We start from the raw sequence: 19,692 nt of genomic DNA on the forward strand, positions 1-19,692 counted from the left end.
GAGGGAGGGAGAGATGTTGCTCAGTGGTATTATTTGCCTACTATGTGTGATGTGAAGGTTCAATCCCCAGCACCACCAAATAATATAAATAGACAAACAATAGCTGGGAGCAGGCAGAAACGCTACCGGATTGGGATTGGAGAGATGATTTAGCGATTAAAGCACTTGCCTGCAAATCCTGAGGACCCAGGTTCGATTCCCCAGGACCCACATAAAACCCAGATGCACAGGGAGAAGCATGTGTCTGGAGTTCCGTTTGCAATCGCTAGAGGTCATGCATGCAAGGCTGACGCGCCTATTCTCTCTCTCTGTCTGTCTCAAAATAATGACAAGAATCTGATCATTGACCAATCAGAGCCCACCGGGGCCTGCTCGTGAGCCAATTGTGCGCTAGAGTGCCTAAGAGCTGGTTCAAATTTGAGCGATTAGAGGGGCAGAGTGAAAACAGGTACCTTGGTGGGTGGGAGAGCCGCCGGAATGCGCTGGGGGCGCGTGGGAATAGGAAGGATCCCGCGGGGTCTTGAGAGAGCAGGTGGTCCCTTTTCTGGAACATCTCATCACCGTTCTCCGCACCTCTCCCTCCCGCAGGATAAAAATGGTTCGCTCCTAGATGGCCGCCTTTGGTCCGGAAGCGGCTGTGCGCGCTTTTCCGGGCTTTCCCACATCCGTGTGCCTTCTTTTCCGGGCTGTAGCGTTCTGCAGCTGCAGAGGCGGAGAGTGATCACTCTCGGGTCGTACACACAGGGCTTGGGACCCTGCGTGCGCCCCATGCTTGAGTGCGGACGCTGCTGTGAGCACACATTCTGAGGGGTGGGTAGTCCTGTGGCTACGGAGATTGAGGGACAGCGAGAATTGGCGGTGGGACTTGAGGGCTTCTTTGACACTAGTCTCACTCAGTATCCTTAGCTGACCTGGAACTCATCATGGCCCAGGCTGGTCTTGAACTCACAGCGATCCTCCTGCCGCAGCGCCTGAATTCTGGAATTACAGGTGTCAGCCATTACGCCCACCAAGCAAAGGGATCTGATAGTCTGATGGAATTGAGTGGGAAGAGGCTTAGAGAGAGAATACTGAACAGAAGTGTAATACTATACTGTTCAGATTTTTCATAGACACAGTAAATAATTATAACCCATTCAGACGCAGTGTTACACATATGCCTGGCAATTTCAGCACTTGGGAGGTGGAGCAGGAGGATCAAAAGTTCAAGGTCATCCTCAGCTATATAGAGAATTTGGGGTCAGTATGGATTATGTTGAAACCCTTTCTCAAAACAAAACTACTAATAAAATAGTTATAACCTGCCAAGCTTAGTCCTAATCACTTTACACAGTTGGCCTCAGTCATCTCAACGACATTAATAATTATCATTATCTTCCCTGTAAACGAAGGCGCTAAGGCACTAGAAGCCTGCCAGAAGAGACAGCTCTTCTTGACAGCGATTGGCAACTGGCTCTATCACTGAGCAACACCTCTAGCCCATCACCAAGCAATTCTTATCTGAACAGAAGTCCCTGCTTTTCTGTACTTATCCAGTCCTCACCCTCCCCGCCACAGGACTCCGGGCTCTTAACAACACCCATTTGCCTGTGGCCTTGGGGGAAGACTTCAGTAGACAATTCTATTGGAGGGGGTTGGCACTTTCCTGGGATGAAGAGTTCATCCCCTTCCCCCAGGTAGGGGAGTGAATAGAAGGCAGGAAACCTTTGTGAGAAGAGGACATTGATATCTGGAAGGACAGACATATTATTGATTTGCATGCTGGGTCTTACTAGGCAATGAGAATACTTCAGCGAACAAAACAAAGGTCCAGTCAGGCATGGTGGCACACACTTTTAATCCCAGCACTCCAGGGGCAGAGGTAGGAGGATTGCCTTGAGTTCAAGGCCACCCTGAGACTACACAGTGAATTCCAGGTCAGCCTGGGCTAGAGCAAGACATTATCTCCAATATACCCCCCCAAAAGGGGGGGATCCTGTTCCTGTCTGCTCTAGTTGGTGTTTGGGGGCTCCCTGTAGACAGATTTTGATGCTTCTGTATTGAATGAACGGCATCTGAAGCTGATGCTGGAGAGCAGCGTGATCACCTTGTGACTTCCATGAACATCACTTCAGGATGGGAAAAAGATCTCACAAAATGTTGCGTTTTAAAAGTATTTATGGGCTGGAAACATGGCTTAGCAGTTAAGGCGCTTGCCTGCAAATCCCAAGGACCCAGGTTGAATTCCCCAGTACTCACATAAGCCCGATGCCCAAGGTGACACATACATCTGGAGTTCGTTTGCAGTAGCTAGAGGCCTTGGTACAGCCATTCTCTCTCTATCTCAAAATAAGTAAGTAAATAAATAAAAGTATGAGGAACCAGGTGTGGTGGTGGTGCACGCCTTTAATCCCAGCATTTGGAAGACAGAGGTAGGAGGATCACCATGAGTTCAAGGCTATCCTGAGACTATATAGTGAATTCCAGGTCAGCCTGAGCTAAACTGAAACCCTACCTCGGGAAAAAACAAAAAAGTATGGGGAGAAAGAGAATGGGTACATTAGGGCTCCTCACCACTGCAAACTCAAACTCCTGATGCATGCTCCACTTTGTGCATCTGGACGGTACTGGAGAATTGAACCCAAGCTGCCAGGCTTTGCAGCCAAGCGCCTTTAACTGCTTAACCATCTCTCTCGCCCTTTGCTATATTTTATTTATCTTTCACATATTTTTAAATCCTTGATTGGTTGAATTGATAGGTCTAGAAAGCAAAATAAACAGGAAGCAAGCTAGGCATGGTGGCATACATTTGTAATCCCATCATTCAGAGGTCAAGACAGGAAAGTTACCATGAGTTTGAAGCCAGCCTGAGCTGTATAGCAAGTCTCTCTCTCTCTCTCTCTCTCTCTCTCTCTCTCTCTCTCTCTCTCTCTCTCTGTCTCTGTCTGTCTGTCTGTCTCTCTCTCTCCATCTATCTATCTATCTATCTATCTATCTATCTATCTATCTATCTATCTATATATTTAGCACCTGGGAAGATGGGTCAGTGGTTAAAGGCACTTGCTTATAAGGCCTACTGATCTGGATTTGATTCCCCAGTACCCACATAAAACCAGATGCACAAAGTGGCACATATGTCTGCAGTTCATATTGCAGTACCAAGAGACCCTGCCAAGGCCTCTTGCTGCAAAAAAAGAAAAAGAAAAAGAAAAAAAAAAAAACAACTTCCAAATACATAGATCGCTTTGTACATCTGGCTTTATGTGGGTACTGGGGAATAAATCTGGGCTGCAGGCTGTGTAAATGAGGGCTTTTAGCTACTGAATCATCTCTCCCACTCCCCAAACAGTAGATAATTCTTTTTCTGGTGACCCCGAGAGCTGGGAGAGGTAGGTGATAAGGGAGCACTGTGTTTTAAATTATTGGTATATCTTGTTCTTGAGGGTTCTCAGTGTTCACAGTATTACTAAGAAGCAAATTGGAAATTCTTCTCTCTTAGACTAATTGGCATTACACCAGCTGTCCGGCTGAAAACAGCTAGAAAAGCTAAATTCAGTTTTCAGTTATTTTCCTCATCAAAGTGCTGAGAAGTGACATTGGCGTGTTCAGCACTAAATGAGACATCTCTATCACACCCTCCAAGGCTCAGGAATCATTGCTGAAGAGGTGGTGGAAAGAATGTAATGGTCAGCTGAGCATGGTGGCACACACTTTTAATCCCAGCACTCGGGAGGCAGAGGTAGGAGGATTGCTGTGAGTTTGAGGCCACCCTGAGACTACATAATGAATTCCAGGTCAACCTGGACCAGAATGAGGAGACCCTACCTCAAAAACAAACAAACAAACAAAAAGAATGTAATGGTCAAAGGATATGGAAGAGTACTTTGGAATGCTGTCTTCTGGATATAACTTGGTTGTTGCATTCATGATCTCATAGCATTGTTGTTACCTGCACAAGCCTTCACGATATTGGGCCCATCAACATATCATCATGGATGATGAAGGAGGACAAAAAAAAAGACATCAAAGTCTGGTTGGAAAGGAGAAGGGATTCAGTGAAAGGAAGATGGGGAAGGTAGACAAAAGAAAGTAATGGGAAGGTTGGAGAGATGGCTTAGCGGTTAAGGCACTTGCCTGCGGAACCAAAGTACCTACGTTCAATTCCCCAGGACCCACGTAAGCCAGATGCACAAGGTGGCACATGCGTCTGGAGTTCGTTTGCTGTGGCTGCAGGCCCTGCCGTACTCATTCTTTCTATCTGTCTCTGCCTGTTTCTCTCTCTCAAATAAATAAATAAATAAAGATATTTAAAAATAAATTAAGAAAGGAAAGTAATGGGAGGGGATTATCATCAAAATGCATGTGTATGAAAATTATCAACAAAAAAGTTTATTTAGCAAAGAGCCACATGTAAAATTGCAAGTTAAGAATGCTAAAATATAATGTGAAGAAATGCTACTAAAGTGACCAGATTTTCTTTTTTCTTCTTTTGGTTTTTGTAAAGTAGGGTCTCACTCTATCCCAGACTGACCTGGAATGCACTCTGTAGTCTCAGGCTGGCCTGGAACTCACAACGATCCTCCTACCTCTGCCTCTCGAATGCTGGAATTAAAGGTGTGTGCCACCATGCCCAGCTAATTTTCATATTTTAACTCATCCAAAAAAATAAAGAAAGAAAGAAAAAAGGTGCTGGAGCTTAGTGGTTAAGGCACTTGCCTGTGAAGCCTAAGGACCCAGGTTTGATTACCCAGAACCCATGTAAGCCAGATGCACATGGTATGCATGTGTCTGGAGTTCATTTGCAATGGCTAGAGACCATGATGTGGTCATTCTCGCTCTTTCTTTCCCACTTTAATAATAAATAAATAAATAGATTTAAAAAAGATTTCTGTTGTTTTTTTTTAATATGTTTTTTTTTGTTCATTTATTTATTTGAGAGCAACAGACACAGAGAGAAAGACAGATAGAGGGAGAGAGAGAGAATGGGCGCGCCAGGGACTCCAGCCACTGCAAACAAACTCCAGACGCGTGCACCCCCTTGTGCATCTGGCTAACGTGGGTCCTGGGGAATCGAGCCTCGAACTGGGGTCCTTAGGCTTCACAGGCAAGCGCTTAACCGCTAAGCCATCTCTCCAGCCCAGATTTCTGTTGTTTTGAAGTCCAAAGGCCAAAAGAGCAACTTGACTTTGAGGCCATCTCCTTATTGAGTTCTAACAGCCAGTGTAGAAGCGCAAGGACTGGTAGGGACCAGAGATTAAAATAAACCAGCTCCAAAGTATTGATTCAGGTCAAAATAGGAACATAACAATACAGACAGTAGGATGAATGATATGAAAGTGATCAATAAATCACTATGTTCCAGAATGGGAAAAACATTCAATTGGGAACTGAAAATAAACATATACTGCAGGGGTTCTTTTTATTCAGAGAAAGTATACACATTTTAAGTCTGTTTTTTACTTAGAAATAAAAAGAGGAGAGACAATCTTTCAGTTAAAAAAGTAGCCAGCAAATGTGGCAGAAGTTTAACCTTCCATGATATAAAGGGGCAGAGAAAGAAGGAATAAGATGAAGAACAAAATTCAGAAAAGAAGCAGGAGAATTTTATCTTGGTTTGTGTGTTTGCCTATGAATATCAAATAGGTTAATACACTTAGAGTTCTTAGATAAAAATATCAGAAAACACTAAATAAATTAAACCTTAATTCTCCACAGATCCCTTCAAAACACACACACACAACTTGGTTTTTCAAAGTTGGGTCTCACCCTAGCCTAGGCTGACCTCAAATTTACCATATAGACTTAGAGTGGCCTCAAACTCAATGATCCTCCTACTTCTGTCTCCCAAATGCTGGGATTAGAGGCATGCGCCACCATGCCTGGCTACATTTTCTTTTTTAATTTTCTTTATTTCATCTTTTTTTGACTACAGATTTAAAAAAAAATACTTTTTATCTATTTACTGGAGAGAAGGAGGGAGAGAGAGAAATGGGTGTGCCAGGCCCTCTAGCCACTGTAAACAAACTTGCCATCATGTGCATCTGGTTTACGTAGGTATTGGGGAATTCAACCTGGGTCCTTAAGCTTCACAGGAAAGGGCCTTAATTACTAAGCCATCTCTCTAGCACCACACACTTTTTTGTTTGTTTGTTTTTCAAGGTAGGGTCTCGCTCTAGCCCAGGCTGCCCTGGAATTCACTATGCAGTCTCAGGGTGGCCTTGAATGTTTTTGTTTTCTTTTTAAAAATTTATTTATTTATGTATTTAATTTATTTATTTGAGAGAAATGATAGATTAGATAGATGATAGGTAGATAAGATAGATAGATAGAGATAGATAGAGAGAGAGAGAGAGAGAAAGAGAGAGAATGGGTATGCCAGGGCCTTCAGCCACTGGCAAAATATAAGGCTTACAGTGTCCACTGTTGAGTATCTTCACTGGTGATTTCTTTTTCTCCCATTGAACTGCATGCAGATGGCTTCTTTCAGCTTTCTGTCAGCTGGTCTACATGGAGGAGGTGATCAGCTCAGTTCCAGCAGGATTTCTCAGTGGCCTTGCAGCCCAAGTATGTGGGGTCTTCAGTAATAGGGTCTTACCATCTATTCCTGGTGGGAAACCAAGGGCCTTGGCAATGGTCTACAATGTTTTGGGGGCATCAGGGACCTCCCTAGCCAACAACTCACTGGAAGTTATACCATCCCTAGCACTGCAAATTTTCCAGCAACAATCTATGACTCCTGAGTGTTCCATTGTCCAAAAAAGGTAGGTTTCCATATGATTTATTTATATCTTCTTAGATTTTTTTTAAAAAATATTTTTTCATTTTTTATTTATTTATTTGAGAGCGACAGACACAGAGAGAAACACAGATAGAGGGAGAGGGAGAGAATGGGTGCGCCAGGGCTTCCAGCCACTGCAAACGAACTCCAGACACGTGCGCCCCCTTGTACATCTGGCTAATGTGGGACCTGGACCGAGCCTCGAACCGGGGTCCTTAGGCTTCACAGGCAAGCGCTTAACCGCTAAGCCATCTCTCCAGCCCTCCTCTTAGATTTTGATTAGTACTCCCTCCACCTTTCCTTTACTCAATGTCTTCCCTTGTCCTCACATGGGCCTTTTCACCACCATTAATCCTTCTATAGACAGGTATACAATACCATCCTATTAAGTACCCCCTCCCTTCCTTTCTCTTCCCTTTATATCTCTTTTCTAGCTTACTGGGCTTTGCTACTGAGTTTCCTTCTTACTCACACAGAAGCCCAATCATCTGTAGCTAGGATCCACATATGAGAGAGAACATGTGATGCTTGGCTTTCGGGGCCTAGGTTACTTCACTTAGTATAATCCTTTCTTTTCCTGCAAATTTCATAACTTCATTTTTCTTTACCAGTGAGTAGAACTCCATTCCAACATTATATATATATTTTTTCAAGGTAGGGTCTTACTCTGGTCCAGGCTGACCTGGAATTCACTAGGTAGTCTCAGGGTAGCCTCGAACTCATGGTGATCCTCCTACCTCTGCCTCCCAAGTGCTAGGATTAAAGGTGCGCCACCACCCAACAATTATATTTTTTGAGACAAATGTCAAGGAGCTCAGGGTGACTTTAAACTGGCTAAGTAGTTGAGGACGACCTTGAACTCCTCATCTTCCTGCCTGTACCTCCCAAGTGCTGAGATTCCACATGAATGCCACTACACCTAGAAAACCCATTTCTTGAGTATCTAATTTGGCTAGATACTGGAAATATACTTACTAGAGAGGAGATGCTTAATGAGTAGGATTAAAGTGGAAGAGTTTAATATCTATGTATATATGCATATATTATATATATATTTATAAACATATGCATGCAGTACTGGGAGTGGAACCTGGAGCTAAAGCATACAGGGCATGTACTCTACCCTCCACCACACTCCCCAGCCTGCAATGGATTTTTAGGGCCAGGTAAGGGCTTGCCCTCATGAACAAGTTGGAAAGACCAGGCATGGTGATGCATGCTTATAATCCTAGCAACTGGGAGGTACAAAAGGATCAGAAGCACAAAGTCATCCTTGCCTACATAGTGAGTTTGAGGCTATCCTACTTTACAGGGACCTAATCCTCTGCCTTTAACACCCCCCCCCCCAAAAAAAGGAAAAGGAAGGCAGGAGAAAGAAGAGAAAGGAAGGAAATGAGAAAGAGGGGAGGGAGGGAAGAAGGAAGGAAGGAAAAGGAAGAAAGACTAGGGGCTAGGGAGATGGCTCAGGTGGTAAAGTGTTTGCCAAGCAAGGATGAGGACCTGAGTTTAGATTCCCAGCACCTACTAGAAAGCCTGACATGATAGTGCATGCCTGTACTTCCAGGACTAGGAAGTGGAGACCGGAGGATCACTGAGGCTGGCTGGCTAGCTAGTCTAGCTGAGTACATGTGCTCCAGGTTCAGCAGGAGACAGTGCCTCAGAAAAGGTGGAGAGTAATTGAAGAAGACACCTAATGTTGAAATGTTGACTGCTGGCCTCTACATGCATTAGAATGCACACACCAAAAAAGAAAGAAAGCAGACTGGAAAGTTCTCTGAGCCAGATGTGTTGAGGCTACCATAAACTGATTTGAGAATAGGGGAGAGAATAGGAAGATGTTGGAGTTGCCACCCCAAAGGCACCTGGAGACTAGGCTCAGGAGAAAGGCCTCGAACCTGCCAGCATGGGGAGCCAACAGATTTTCAGGAACTTGTGAGGGTCAACCCCCCCCACACTTTCAGATGTCTAAGAACCTTGGCCACAACTGACATCTGTTCAGTTTCCTAAAATCCTGTCCCTATGCCTAGACTTTCATATCCCCAAGTGGCCCAATGCATGGGTGGGGAAACTGAGTCCTGGGGAGGTGAGGACTGAGCTAGCATTCACTTGGGTAAGCAATCTGACATTATCTGGAAAAGTTAAAGATAGGCAAACCCAACAATCCAAACGATGACTGTGGGCAAGTTACCTAAGCTTCTCCAGGCCTTAACCTACAGTTGGCCTCAATCCACCGGTTACTCTCCTGAGAGCATTTGTGCCTGTGTGTGGACTAGGAGATGTGCTCAGGAGCCAAAACTGCAGCACTGTTCCCATCAACAGGAATGGAAACAGCCCCCAATCTATTAGCAGGAGACTGTGGATAAACCAATTGCACATCCATACCCACAGAATACCCACAGCAGTGATTGATGAACTGCTGCTGTGGGGCAATGAAGATCGTGGACAGGAGAGAAGTCACGTGGCCGAGGGATGAAAGTATGCACTTCACAGCCCACCTCCCAGACTTGCAACCAGACTCTCCACTTGCTTTCTGGATGCTACTGAGAACATCGTTTAGCCACGCCGAGCCTCATACAAAGTGGACAGACTGTTAGGAAGATTTCAAGGAGTTTCAATGTACAAGGAACAGAACAGAGTCTGGCATACCATACGTGTTAAGTATTGCATTAATGCGGAGCTAGAATTAGAGGGCATGGGGTTTGGCTCAGTGGAACAGCGTGTGCTTGGTATGCACAAGGCCCTGGATTCAAACCCCAGAACCAAAAATGGGGGGGGGGGGATAAAAGTAGAATGTCAAATGGGGAAAAAAGTCTCTAAAGATCACTTTCAAAAAGTTCAAGAATAATGAAAAGGAATTATGATGCTGCTTTAGTATTTATGCTATGAAGTGCCTTCCTTCTAGAAGGGGGATGATTAAGGAGCTACAGGGAGACAAGGGTAGGGGACAGGAAAGTAAGTCACGAACTTATTATGCATTATTGGCAAAGTCCAGGATCTCAGGGATGGGATAGGGATGGGATCAGTGGGGCAAACTATATCATTAAAAGGAAAAGTTGTCCTGTGGTGACCATTCAAATTTAGGGGTCTTGGACTTCGACCACAGTCTAATTTGGTACTTTGGGGAGGAAGGAGGCTGCCCAGCCCCATTTCTACTCCTTGGCCCAGCCAGCCTGGAGAGGTGCTGAAGATGGGCTCAGTTCTAGCTATCAGTTGTAGGAAGGCAGGTCTGAGAAAGAGAGGTGGATCCCAAAGAGTAAGAAAGAAAGGATGAAGACCTGAGCTGGTCACAGAGATGGATCTAGTCAGCCAAATGGAGAAGGGCCCAAGCTGGTCCTGTGGAGGAGGACATGCCCACTGGGGGCCCCTGGAGGGCTTGTTTCCCTTGTGGTTTTTGCACTTCCTGTTCCCTTGCTCACTGCGGAAGTTCCTCTTCTTACCCTGCACCCAGAGCCTGGTTGGAGAGGACAAGGGCAGAAGGCACCATGAGTGGGGGACCTATGGGAGGCAGGCCTGCGGGAAGAGGAGAACCAGCTGTTCAGCAGAACATTCCTTCCACCCTCCTCCAAGACCATGAGAACCAGCGACTATTTGAGATGCTTGGCCGAAAATGCTGGGTGAGCTGGGGACCTCCTGGTCCTCCCAGTCTCCCTCCCTTCCCTCCTCTTTTTCTTTACCTCCTCACCCTGCCTGTCTCCTCCTCTTCCCCACACTGTCCTGCGCCTCCTTTCTACCCACTCTTCCCATCTTCCCCCCCCCACCCCATCTTTCAGGATCCACTCACCATGTTTCACCCATCCCAGGAAGCTCTTGCTATCTACTTACCTTTCCTCTGGTTATATCACTTCCTCCAAGCCCATCACCGCCTTGGGCAAGGAAGGATCAGGCCTGGTTCCATAGCTTTCTGGCTACTCCAAACAGACCCCACTGACCCCTGCTTTCTCTTCCCAGACCCTGGCCACCGCAGTTGTTCAGCTGTACCTGGCGCTTCCCCCTAGAGCCGAGAACTGGACCATGAAACACCGTGGAGCTGTGTGCTTTGTGAAGGATAACCCTCAGAAGTCTTACTTCATCCGCCTTTATAGCCTTCAGGTAATCCTATGCCCCACTGAACACACAAGCCAATTCTCACACTGCAAAACTAGTTTTGTCCATAGCCCTGAGCCCTTGGCCACATCAGCGAACTCATGAGCTCCAGAATCAAAAATTCATACAGATCCCAAACTGGTTTGCCTTTCTGAATCTGAGATGACTGACCTTAGAATCAAGATCTCTAAGTCCCCAAATATTATATGCACCCTTAAGCCTAATCTGTTTCACAAATTCCAAAAAAAGAGCACTATATTTATAGTGGAATTTCAGTTGTTTTTATTGACAACTTCCATAATTGTAAACAAAATCCCATAGTAATTCCTTCCCTCCCCTCACTTTCCACTTTGATACTCCACCCTCCATCATATACCCCTCAATCACTTTCTCTTTTATTTTGATGCCATGATCTTTTGAATTTCAGTTTTGTTTTCAATTCAACATGTTAATGTTTCTAGGAATAGAATTTAAAAAAATTTTTGGAGTTTTTTGAATTAGAGACAGAAAGAGAGGGAGAGAGAGACAGAGAGAATAGGTGTGCCAGGGCCTCCAGCCATTGCAGATGAACTCCAGACACATGCAACATCATGTGCATTTGGCTTACATGGGACCTGAAGAATCGAACCTGGGTCCTTAGGCTTCTCAGTCATGCGCCTTAACCACCAAGCCATCTCTCCAGCCCTAAGAATAGAATTTTAAATTCACAAAGCTGAATCTTCACATCCCACATCTCAATCTTTCACAGCAGGTCTGATTCTTGGATTGTATCTCAATTCTCCACATCTAAACTCTGAGGCTGAGCTGAACATCTCTAAATTATATTCTGTGTCCCTAAATCTATATGCTTTGCTCTCTGGCCAAATAAAAAAAGGGCCTGCCGCCCAGGGTGCCTCAGTGCGCATGTGTCTCCATCCTGTCCCTCTCCAGGCTGGTCAGCTGCTCTGGGAACAGGAGCTGTACTCACAGCTGGTCTACTTCACTCCAACCCCTTTCTTCCACACCTTTGCTGGAGATGTAAGTGGCCAGCTTATGCTTGGACCTCAGCTGGGATGTGGGGAAGAAATGGGAAAAGTTGGGGGAGGTTCTTGAAGCCTGCTAACCCTGAGGCATGCGTAGGACTGCCAAGTAGGATTGAACTTTGCAGACGAGGGTGAGGCCCAGGCCTTCCGGGCCCTGGTACAGGAGAAGATACAAAAAAGGAATCAGAGGCAAAGTGGAGGTAAGAAGGCCTTGGGGATGGGGATGGGCAGAGATTAGTGCTTGTGTGTGGGGCTAGAAAAGCTCCTCTCTTGGTTCTGACTCTCAATCTGCCTATTTAACCACAGATAGACACAAGCTACCACCACCACCAGCACCAGCCAATGATGGTGAGTCATCTAGTTCAAAAAGTGGGTGGGGGTTCCTGGAGAGATTGCTTAGTGGTTAAGACACTTACCTGTGAAGCCTTGGAACCCAGGTTTGATTCCCCAGTATCCACATAAGCCAGATGCACAAGGTGGCCCATGTGTCTGGAGTTCATTTGAACTTGCTAGAAGCCCTGGCGCACCAGTTCTCACTCTCTCCCTCTATGTATATATATATATTTTTTTCCTCTCTCTCAAATAAATAAATAAATAAATAATTTTTTTTAAAGGAAGGAATAGTAAGGAGGGGATAATCTAGAAACCTGTGGGAGGATTGTGACAGCATTCAATCTATTCCATTTTCTCAGAGAGAAGAGGAGGGCTTCCACCTTTGCCTCCACAACCAGGTGTAGACCAAGAGGGTAAGCAGTGATTCCTGTCTTTCTAAATGGATGGGTAGGTGGGAAAACGGATGAGGAGTTGATTAGACACATAAATAGTGGAGAGATGGGCATATGGATGGTGGCAGATAGATGGCTAAGTAGGGTGATGAACTGATGGAAATTTAAAAGTGTAAATAGGTATAGATATGGGCTATAGAAAAGTGAATGGGGGGCTGGAGGGATGGCTTAGTGGTTAAAGTTTTTGTCTGTAAAGCCAAAGGATTCAGGTTTGATTCCCCAGGACCCATGTAAGCCAGATGCACAAGGTGGCACATGTATCTGGAGTGCGCCCATTCTCTCTCTCTGTCTCTCTCTCTCTTTGTCCTCTTTTATTCTCTCTCAAATGAATAAATAAGTAAAAATATAAAAACTAATTGAAAAAAAGAAAAGCGAATGAGTATGTAGATTACTAGGCTGGTTGATTCAATTAATGACTGGGTGAGTGAATGAATGAACAGTGAGTAAAGGAATAAGAACATAATATTCTACACAGTGAAGAAAGCAATGATTGAATTATTAATCTTTTATTTTATTTTATTTATTATTTATTTATTTGAGAAAGAGGGGGGAAGGGAGGGAGGGAGAAAGAGAGAGCGAGCAAGAGAGCGAGCATGCCAGGGCATCTAACCACTGCAAACAAACTCCAGGTGCATGCACCACCTTGTGTATCTGGCTCACGTGGGTCCTGGGGAATCAAACCTGGGTCTTTTGGCTTTGTAGGCAAGCACTTTAGCTACTAAGCTGTTTCTCCAGCCCTAATTTTTTATTTTATTATTTTAAAGAGGCAGAGAGAAAAGAGACAGAAATGATTATTTTTAAAAGTAGTTTCACATGTACACCTGTGTGTGTGTGCATGTAGGCATGTGCATGCATGTATGGGTATGCCAGGATCTCCAAATACTGCAAATTAATGCCTTTCTGGCTTTTTGTGAGTGGCTGTGTAATTGAGCTTGGGTTGCCAGGCTTTGCAAGGAAGCAACTTTAACTGCTGTGCCATCTTCCCAGTCCCTAAATGATTAAGTGAATAGTTTAACAAACCAATGAGCCAACCAGCCAGAGAATGAACGAGTCAATACCTGAGTGATAAGCACACATGAATGTATGTGTAAATTGGTATGAATGTTTTGGGGGGATCTACCCACCTCTGCATAGATCTTGCTTGGACTCTCTCATCCACTTCCTCTATGGCCATCAAACATATGCATGGACTTTCCCCAAATCTTCCCATTTCTTGTTCCTGTGCTTTGGTTGGTAGATAAATAGGTCAAGGTCCACTCACACTATTTTCCCACAGGCCCACCAGCTGGTCCACTGTCCCTAGGGCTGGTGACAGTGGACATTCAGAACCCTGACATCACAAGCTCACGATACCGTGGGTTGCCAGCACCTGGCCCTGGTCCAGTGGATAAGAAACGTTCAGGGAAGAAGAAGATCAGCAAGGCTGATATTGGCGCACCCAGTGGATTCAAGTGAGCATTTCTCCTCTGTGATCCCACAGATCCCTGGGCAAGGAAGTGTAGGAACAGATGGACAGCTGAAGAAATAGAAGGATAGGTGGGTGGGTAAATGGGCAGGTGAATTTATGAATTAATTAATGGGTAGGTGATTGAATGGATGGGCAGATGATCCAGTGGAAAGTGGGTAGGTAGGTAGATAGATGAATGGATAAGTATGTAGACAGATTGATATGTAGACTGATTAGTTCACAGACAAGGTGAATGGGAATGGACACGTAGATAAATATGTAGGTGAATGGACAGGTTGATGGATAAGTGAACAGAAGTGGATGGATGATTATATAGAAAAATGAGTAGATTGCTGGCCATAGTAGAGCATGCCTGCAATCTCAGCACTTGGGAGGTGGGTGAGGAATTCATGGCCAGCCTCAGGTACATAGAAAATCCAAGGCCAGCTTGGGCTACATGAGACCCTGTCTCAAACACACAAAACACAAACAAGGAAGGAAGGAAGGTAGAAAGGAAGGAAGGGAGGAAGTGAAAGGGAAAGAAAGGAAGGAAGAAGAAAAGCAGATGAATAAAAAGGTGAGCACATGGGTAGGTGGATAGGTTGTTGGACACATATCAGCAAGGAGAGATTGCTAGACAAATGAGTAAACAGGTATGTGTAAGCAGTGGGTGGAGGGACAGATATTTTGGGCAGATCAATAAGTCAACAAATGAATGTGAATAAATAGGTGGGCAGACACATAAAGGGGTGGATGGATGGTGGAAAGAGGAACAAAGTCAAATTGGTACCACAAACTGTGGACCCTTTCTATTTCATAACTCTGTTTTTTCTTTTTCTTTTTGAGGCAGGGTCTCACTCTCACTCTAGCCCAGGCTGACCTGGAATTCACTCTGCATTCTTAGGGTGGCTTCGAACTCCTACCTCTGCCTCCCAAGTGCTAGGATTAAAGGCATGCGCCACTACACCCAGCTTATTTCATAACTCTTGCTCATATTCATTTATTCATTTTGGCCCCTCAGAGACTCTCTGGGCAGGAGAGGGCAAGGGGGCTTCAATATGAAGGGAGGGCAATGGGGCTTCACTGGAGTCTCCTTATTTCCCCCAGACATGTCAGCCATGTAGGCTGGGACCCTCAGAATGGATTTGATGTGAGTAACAAAGTCCCTTGGACCCCACTCCACTTCCATCCACCATCCCATAGACCACTACTCAAATCCCACCTCCTTACTCTGCCTTTCCTCCCTCCCTCTCAGATCTCTTGTTTGGGTAGGTATATTGATAACCTGTGTCCCTCCCCTCCTCACCTTATTTTCAACTCTGCCTTGCCCATTTTCTGCTGGGGCAGGTGAACAACCTAGACCCAGATCTGCGGAGCCTTTTCTCCAGGGCTGGAATCAGTGAGGCCCAGCTGACAGATGCCGAGACCTCCAAGCTTATTTATGACTTCATTGAGGACCAGGGCGGGCTGGAGGCTGTGCGGCAGGAGATGAGGCGCCAGGGTGAGCCCCCCCTTCTCCACTCCTCTTGAAGTAGCAACTAACTGTTAAGCTCAGAGATACTCAGAAGTCACTCATATTTCATGGAAAGGTGTACACAGTTTGAATCTTGAGTTCCTCAGTAGGTGTCTATTTTACAAATAAGGCAAAATGAAGTTCAGAAGAAAACAATCACATCTGTGTTTGATTTTTCCCCTGTGCAGAGCCACTTCCACCACCCCCACCACCATGTCGAGGAGGGAACCAGCCACCCCGGCCCCCTATTGTGGGGGGTACCAAGGGCCGTTCTGGTCCACTGCCCCCTGTACCTTCAGGGGGTGCCCCACCACCTCCAACACCCCGTGGACCACCACCCCCTGGCCGAGGGGGCCTTCCACCACCCCCCCCTCCAGCCACTGGACGTTCTGGGCCACCACCCCCTCCACCCCCTGGAGCTGGGGGGCCGCCAATGCCACCCCCACCGCCTCCCCTGCCACCACCACTCAGCGCTGGGGGCGGTGGGCCAGTCCCTCCTCCACTCCCTCCTACTCCGGTGCCTGGGGGGGGCCTGGCACCTGGTGGGGGCCGGGGGGCTCTTTTGGATCAAATCCGGCAGGGAATTCAACTGAACAAGGTAAGGATGAGCAAGATGGTTAATTGGGGGTCTGGGACTACAAGGTATTTTGTGCAAATCAGGATATTGGGGCCAAGGCCAAGACTGATAGGGGTTCCAAGGATTTGGGCTTCAGTGATAAGTTGGACATTGGTAGGAAACAAAATGTTGATGAGAATTGGAATATACGAGGACAAGTGAAGAAAGGCCAGGAGAAATGGTCTTATCACAAGCCTGAACCCTCTGTGCCCATATCTATTGCTATAGACTCCTGGCGCCATAGAGAACTCAGTGCAGCAGCCACTGCCTCAGAGTTCAGAGGGCCTGGTGGGTGCCCTGATGCACGTGATGCAGAAGAGGAGCAGAGTCATTCACTCCTCAGGTGAGCCTCCTCTGCCAGGACTATGAACCTGATTTCCACAGACCCAGATGTCACCGTCAATAAAGACATTAGAGGGACACGTGGTGGCACATGCTGTGGTCCCAGCACTTGCTATGTTGAGGTAGGAGGATCTTGAATTCAAAGACCAACCTGTATAAAAAGAATAGTGACAGAATAGAAGAGTCCTAGCCCAAGTCTGCCTAAGGCTCTGGGTGCCATCCTAGACACTGAAAGAAAAAAAAAAAAAAAAAAAGAAGAAGAAGAAGAAGATGTGCCATCCCATCTGTTGATGACAGTATTAAATGAATCTTTCATTTTCTTCTTCTTTTTTTAAATTTTTGCTTTTTTCGAGGTAGGGTCACTCTAGTCCAGGCTGACCTGGAATTCACTATGGAGTCTCAGGGTGGCCTCGAACTCACAGCAATCCTCCTCCCTCTGCTTCCCGAGTGCTGGAATTAGAGGCAGGCGCCACCACGCCTGGCTCTGAATCTTTCTTTTAAATGCTGGAGGATGGTAGTTTTCTCCTCAGCATGTTAACATCAAGTCATCATGTAACTGTAATATAATAAAGTTTATCTTTGACAATAATATTAACATTGATGTTAGGAATGTACACAGCATTATGTGTTCAATACTATTTTGAGGGTGTGTGTGTGTGTGTGTGTGTGTGTGTGTGTTTCAAGGCAGGGTTTCACTCTAGCCCAGGCTCACCTGGAACTCACTGTGTGGTTCCTGGCTGTTTTCAGTACTATTACCATTAGCCTACTATGTGGTGATAATGTTATAAAGAACCCATCTTTGGCCATAATTTTAACTTTTAAGTATTGACAATTTTACATCAACTCATTGTGTGATAATAATATCATAACTAACCCAGTCTTTTTTTTTTTGTTTTTGTTTTTACGAGGTAGGGTCTTGTCTAGTCCAGGCTGACCTGCTATGCACTATACAATTTCAGGGTGGCCTTGAACTCACAGCTATCTACCTACCTCTGCCTCCCAAGCACTGAGATTAAAGGTGTGCAGCACCATGCCTGGCCCCAGTCTTTTGTTTTTATAATACTGTTAACATTAATCTAATGTGACCAAATATTGTCATTAACTCATTATATGAAGGTACTACTAATCTCAACCCATTATTTGACAATAATTAACTGTAACTTGACAATATTAACATTAACCTAGAGTATTCTACAAGTCTAATGTGAATTCATTATGTGACAATATTTTAACAAATCTCATCTTTTTTTAATGGAACACTTCACGAAGTTGCATGTCGTCCTTGCTCAGGGGCCATGCTAATTTTTTATGTATTGTTCCAGTGTTAGTATATTGCTGCAGAAGTGAGCACTCATCTTTTGACAATATTATCATTAGCCTCATCAAGTGTCAAATATTTTGGGGGGATTTTTTTGAGGTAGGGTCTCACTCTAGCCTATGCTGACCTGGTACTCTTACCCTGTAGTCCCAGGACTCACAGTGATTCTCCTACCTCTGCTTCCTGAGTGCTGGGAGTGCCACCATGCCTGGCTTTTATTTATTTATTTATTTTGAGACAGGGTCTCCCTATGCAGCTGGCCTAGAATTCACTATGTAGTTCAGGTTGATCTTAAACTCATGATCCTCCTGCCTCAGCCTCCTGTGTGCTAGAATTATATATGTACACATGCATGTGCAGCTGCGCTAACATTATTATTTTTATTTATATTTATTTATTTATTTATGTTTGGTTTTTCAAGGTAGGGTCTCACTCTGGTCCAGGCTGACCTGGAGTTAACTCTGTAGTCTCAGGGTGGCCTTGAACTCATAGCGATCCTCCTACCTCTGCCTCCCGAGTGCTGGGATTAAAGGCGTGTGCCACCACGCCCGGCTGGCTAACATTATTTTTACGATACTAATTTGACTTAAACTCCAACTTGATCATAGACCATCAACTGTAAATCCCTATTTTGCCCAAGTTATATGTGTAGCAGAAAACTTTCGTCCCCTAAAGCTAAGCCCTCATCTTCCAGGCTAGGCTGTAGGAACCCTTCCAGAACGTTTGAACCCTCTTGCCATTGTGACTTGCACTCCATATCTTTCTCCCTGCAGATGAAGGCGAAGACCAGGCTGGTGATGAGGATGAGGATGACGAATGGGATGACTGAGCCCTTGCTTCTTCCTGCAGGCCAGTGGCTCCCATTCTACCTGCTCTGCATCTGCCCTGCTTCTCAGACCCCCTGCGGTCAGTTTCTAGGCCCCCAACCTTCAATGAGGCCATCCGTGACAGGCACTTATCTCATTCTAGCAAGATTCCGGACCTTTTATACAAAATTTCTCAGTTCTCTTCATTCCAGAATTTTTAAATAAAAATAAGATAATTATCTTTGTCTACATCTTAGTATATTTACATCCCAAATGTGTGGGGATCTTGAGTCCTTTCCCCCTAAAGCTCCTTGTGTTCATTTATCCCATTTTATTCATTTAGCTTTACATGTACATAGTTATTTACTTCTTACACACTCACTCAGCTTGTTTTTGTTTCTTAATTTTTACTTACTTTCTTTCTTTTTTTTTTTGCTGTGAATAGGTTTCTTCATTTTTTTTTTTCTGAAGTAGAATCTCACTCTAGCCCAGGCTGACCTAGAATTCACTATCTTGTCTCATGGTGGACTTGAATTCATGGTGCTCCTCCTACCTCGGCCTCCCAAGTGCTGGGGTTAAAGGTTTACACCACGCCCAGCCAATTTTTTTTTTTTTTTTTTTTGGTTTATGTAGTCTCAGGGTGGCCTCGAACTCACGGTGATCCTCCTATCTCTACCTCCCGAGCACTGGGATTAAAGGTGTGTGCCACCACGCCCGGCTCCAATTTTTATTATTACAATTATTACTATTTTGGGGAATTGAGACAGAGTCTCATGTATTTCCCAGATTGCTGTAGACCTCCTAAGCTCAAGTAACTTTCATACCTCCATGTCTTGGGTAGCTGAGACTCCAGACACCACCATGTCTGGTTTTAGCCTGTGTTTATTTTCCTCTTCTGTCTTTGCACAAATATTATCTTTAAGGCCTTATTTTAGGGGCTAAGGTGATTTAGGGGGTGAGAGAGAATGAGAAAGATACTTACTGGTCATAGTCAGTGCTATGG

The 19,692-nt window shown here is 45.1% G+C and overlaps 1 protein-coding gene and 1 non-coding gene across 2 annotated transcripts; one reads left to right on the forward strand and one right to left on the reverse strand.

Annotated features, from left to right (window-relative positions):
- The first annotated feature begins 411 nt into the window (after positions 1-411).
- Was (WASP actin nucleation promoting factor) lies at positions 412-18,893 on the forward strand. The gene is made up of 13 exons (XM_004672809.2): positions 412-448; positions 10,206-10,371; positions 10,706-10,846; positions 11,771-11,857; positions 11,960-12,062; positions 12,169-12,210; positions 12,555-12,608; positions 13,924-14,098; positions 15,202-15,244; positions 15,442-15,595; positions 15,796-16,205; positions 16,452-16,566; positions 18,657-18,893. The coding sequence occupies exons 2-13, from the start codon at positions 10,240-10,242 to the stop codon at positions 18,710-18,712; spliced, it is 1,512 nt and encodes a 503-aa protein (XP_004672866.1). The 5' UTR covers positions 412-448; positions 10,206-10,239; the 3' UTR covers positions 18,713-18,893.
- On the reverse strand, positions 17,811-17,915 carry LOC123456888. Its single transcript, XR_006634759.1, has one exon. It is a non-coding gene; the product is annotated as a U6 spliceosomal RNA (small nuclear RNA).
- Positions 18,894-19,692: the final 799 nt, after the last annotated feature.

The sequence above is a fragment of the Jaculus jaculus genome, chromosome X (genome assembly GCF_020740685.1).
Source record: "Jaculus jaculus isolate mJacJac1 chromosome X, mJacJac1.mat.Y.cur, whole genome shotgun sequence".
NCBI classification, from domain to species: Eukaryota; Metazoa; Chordata; class Mammalia; order Rodentia; family Dipodidae; genus Jaculus; species Jaculus jaculus.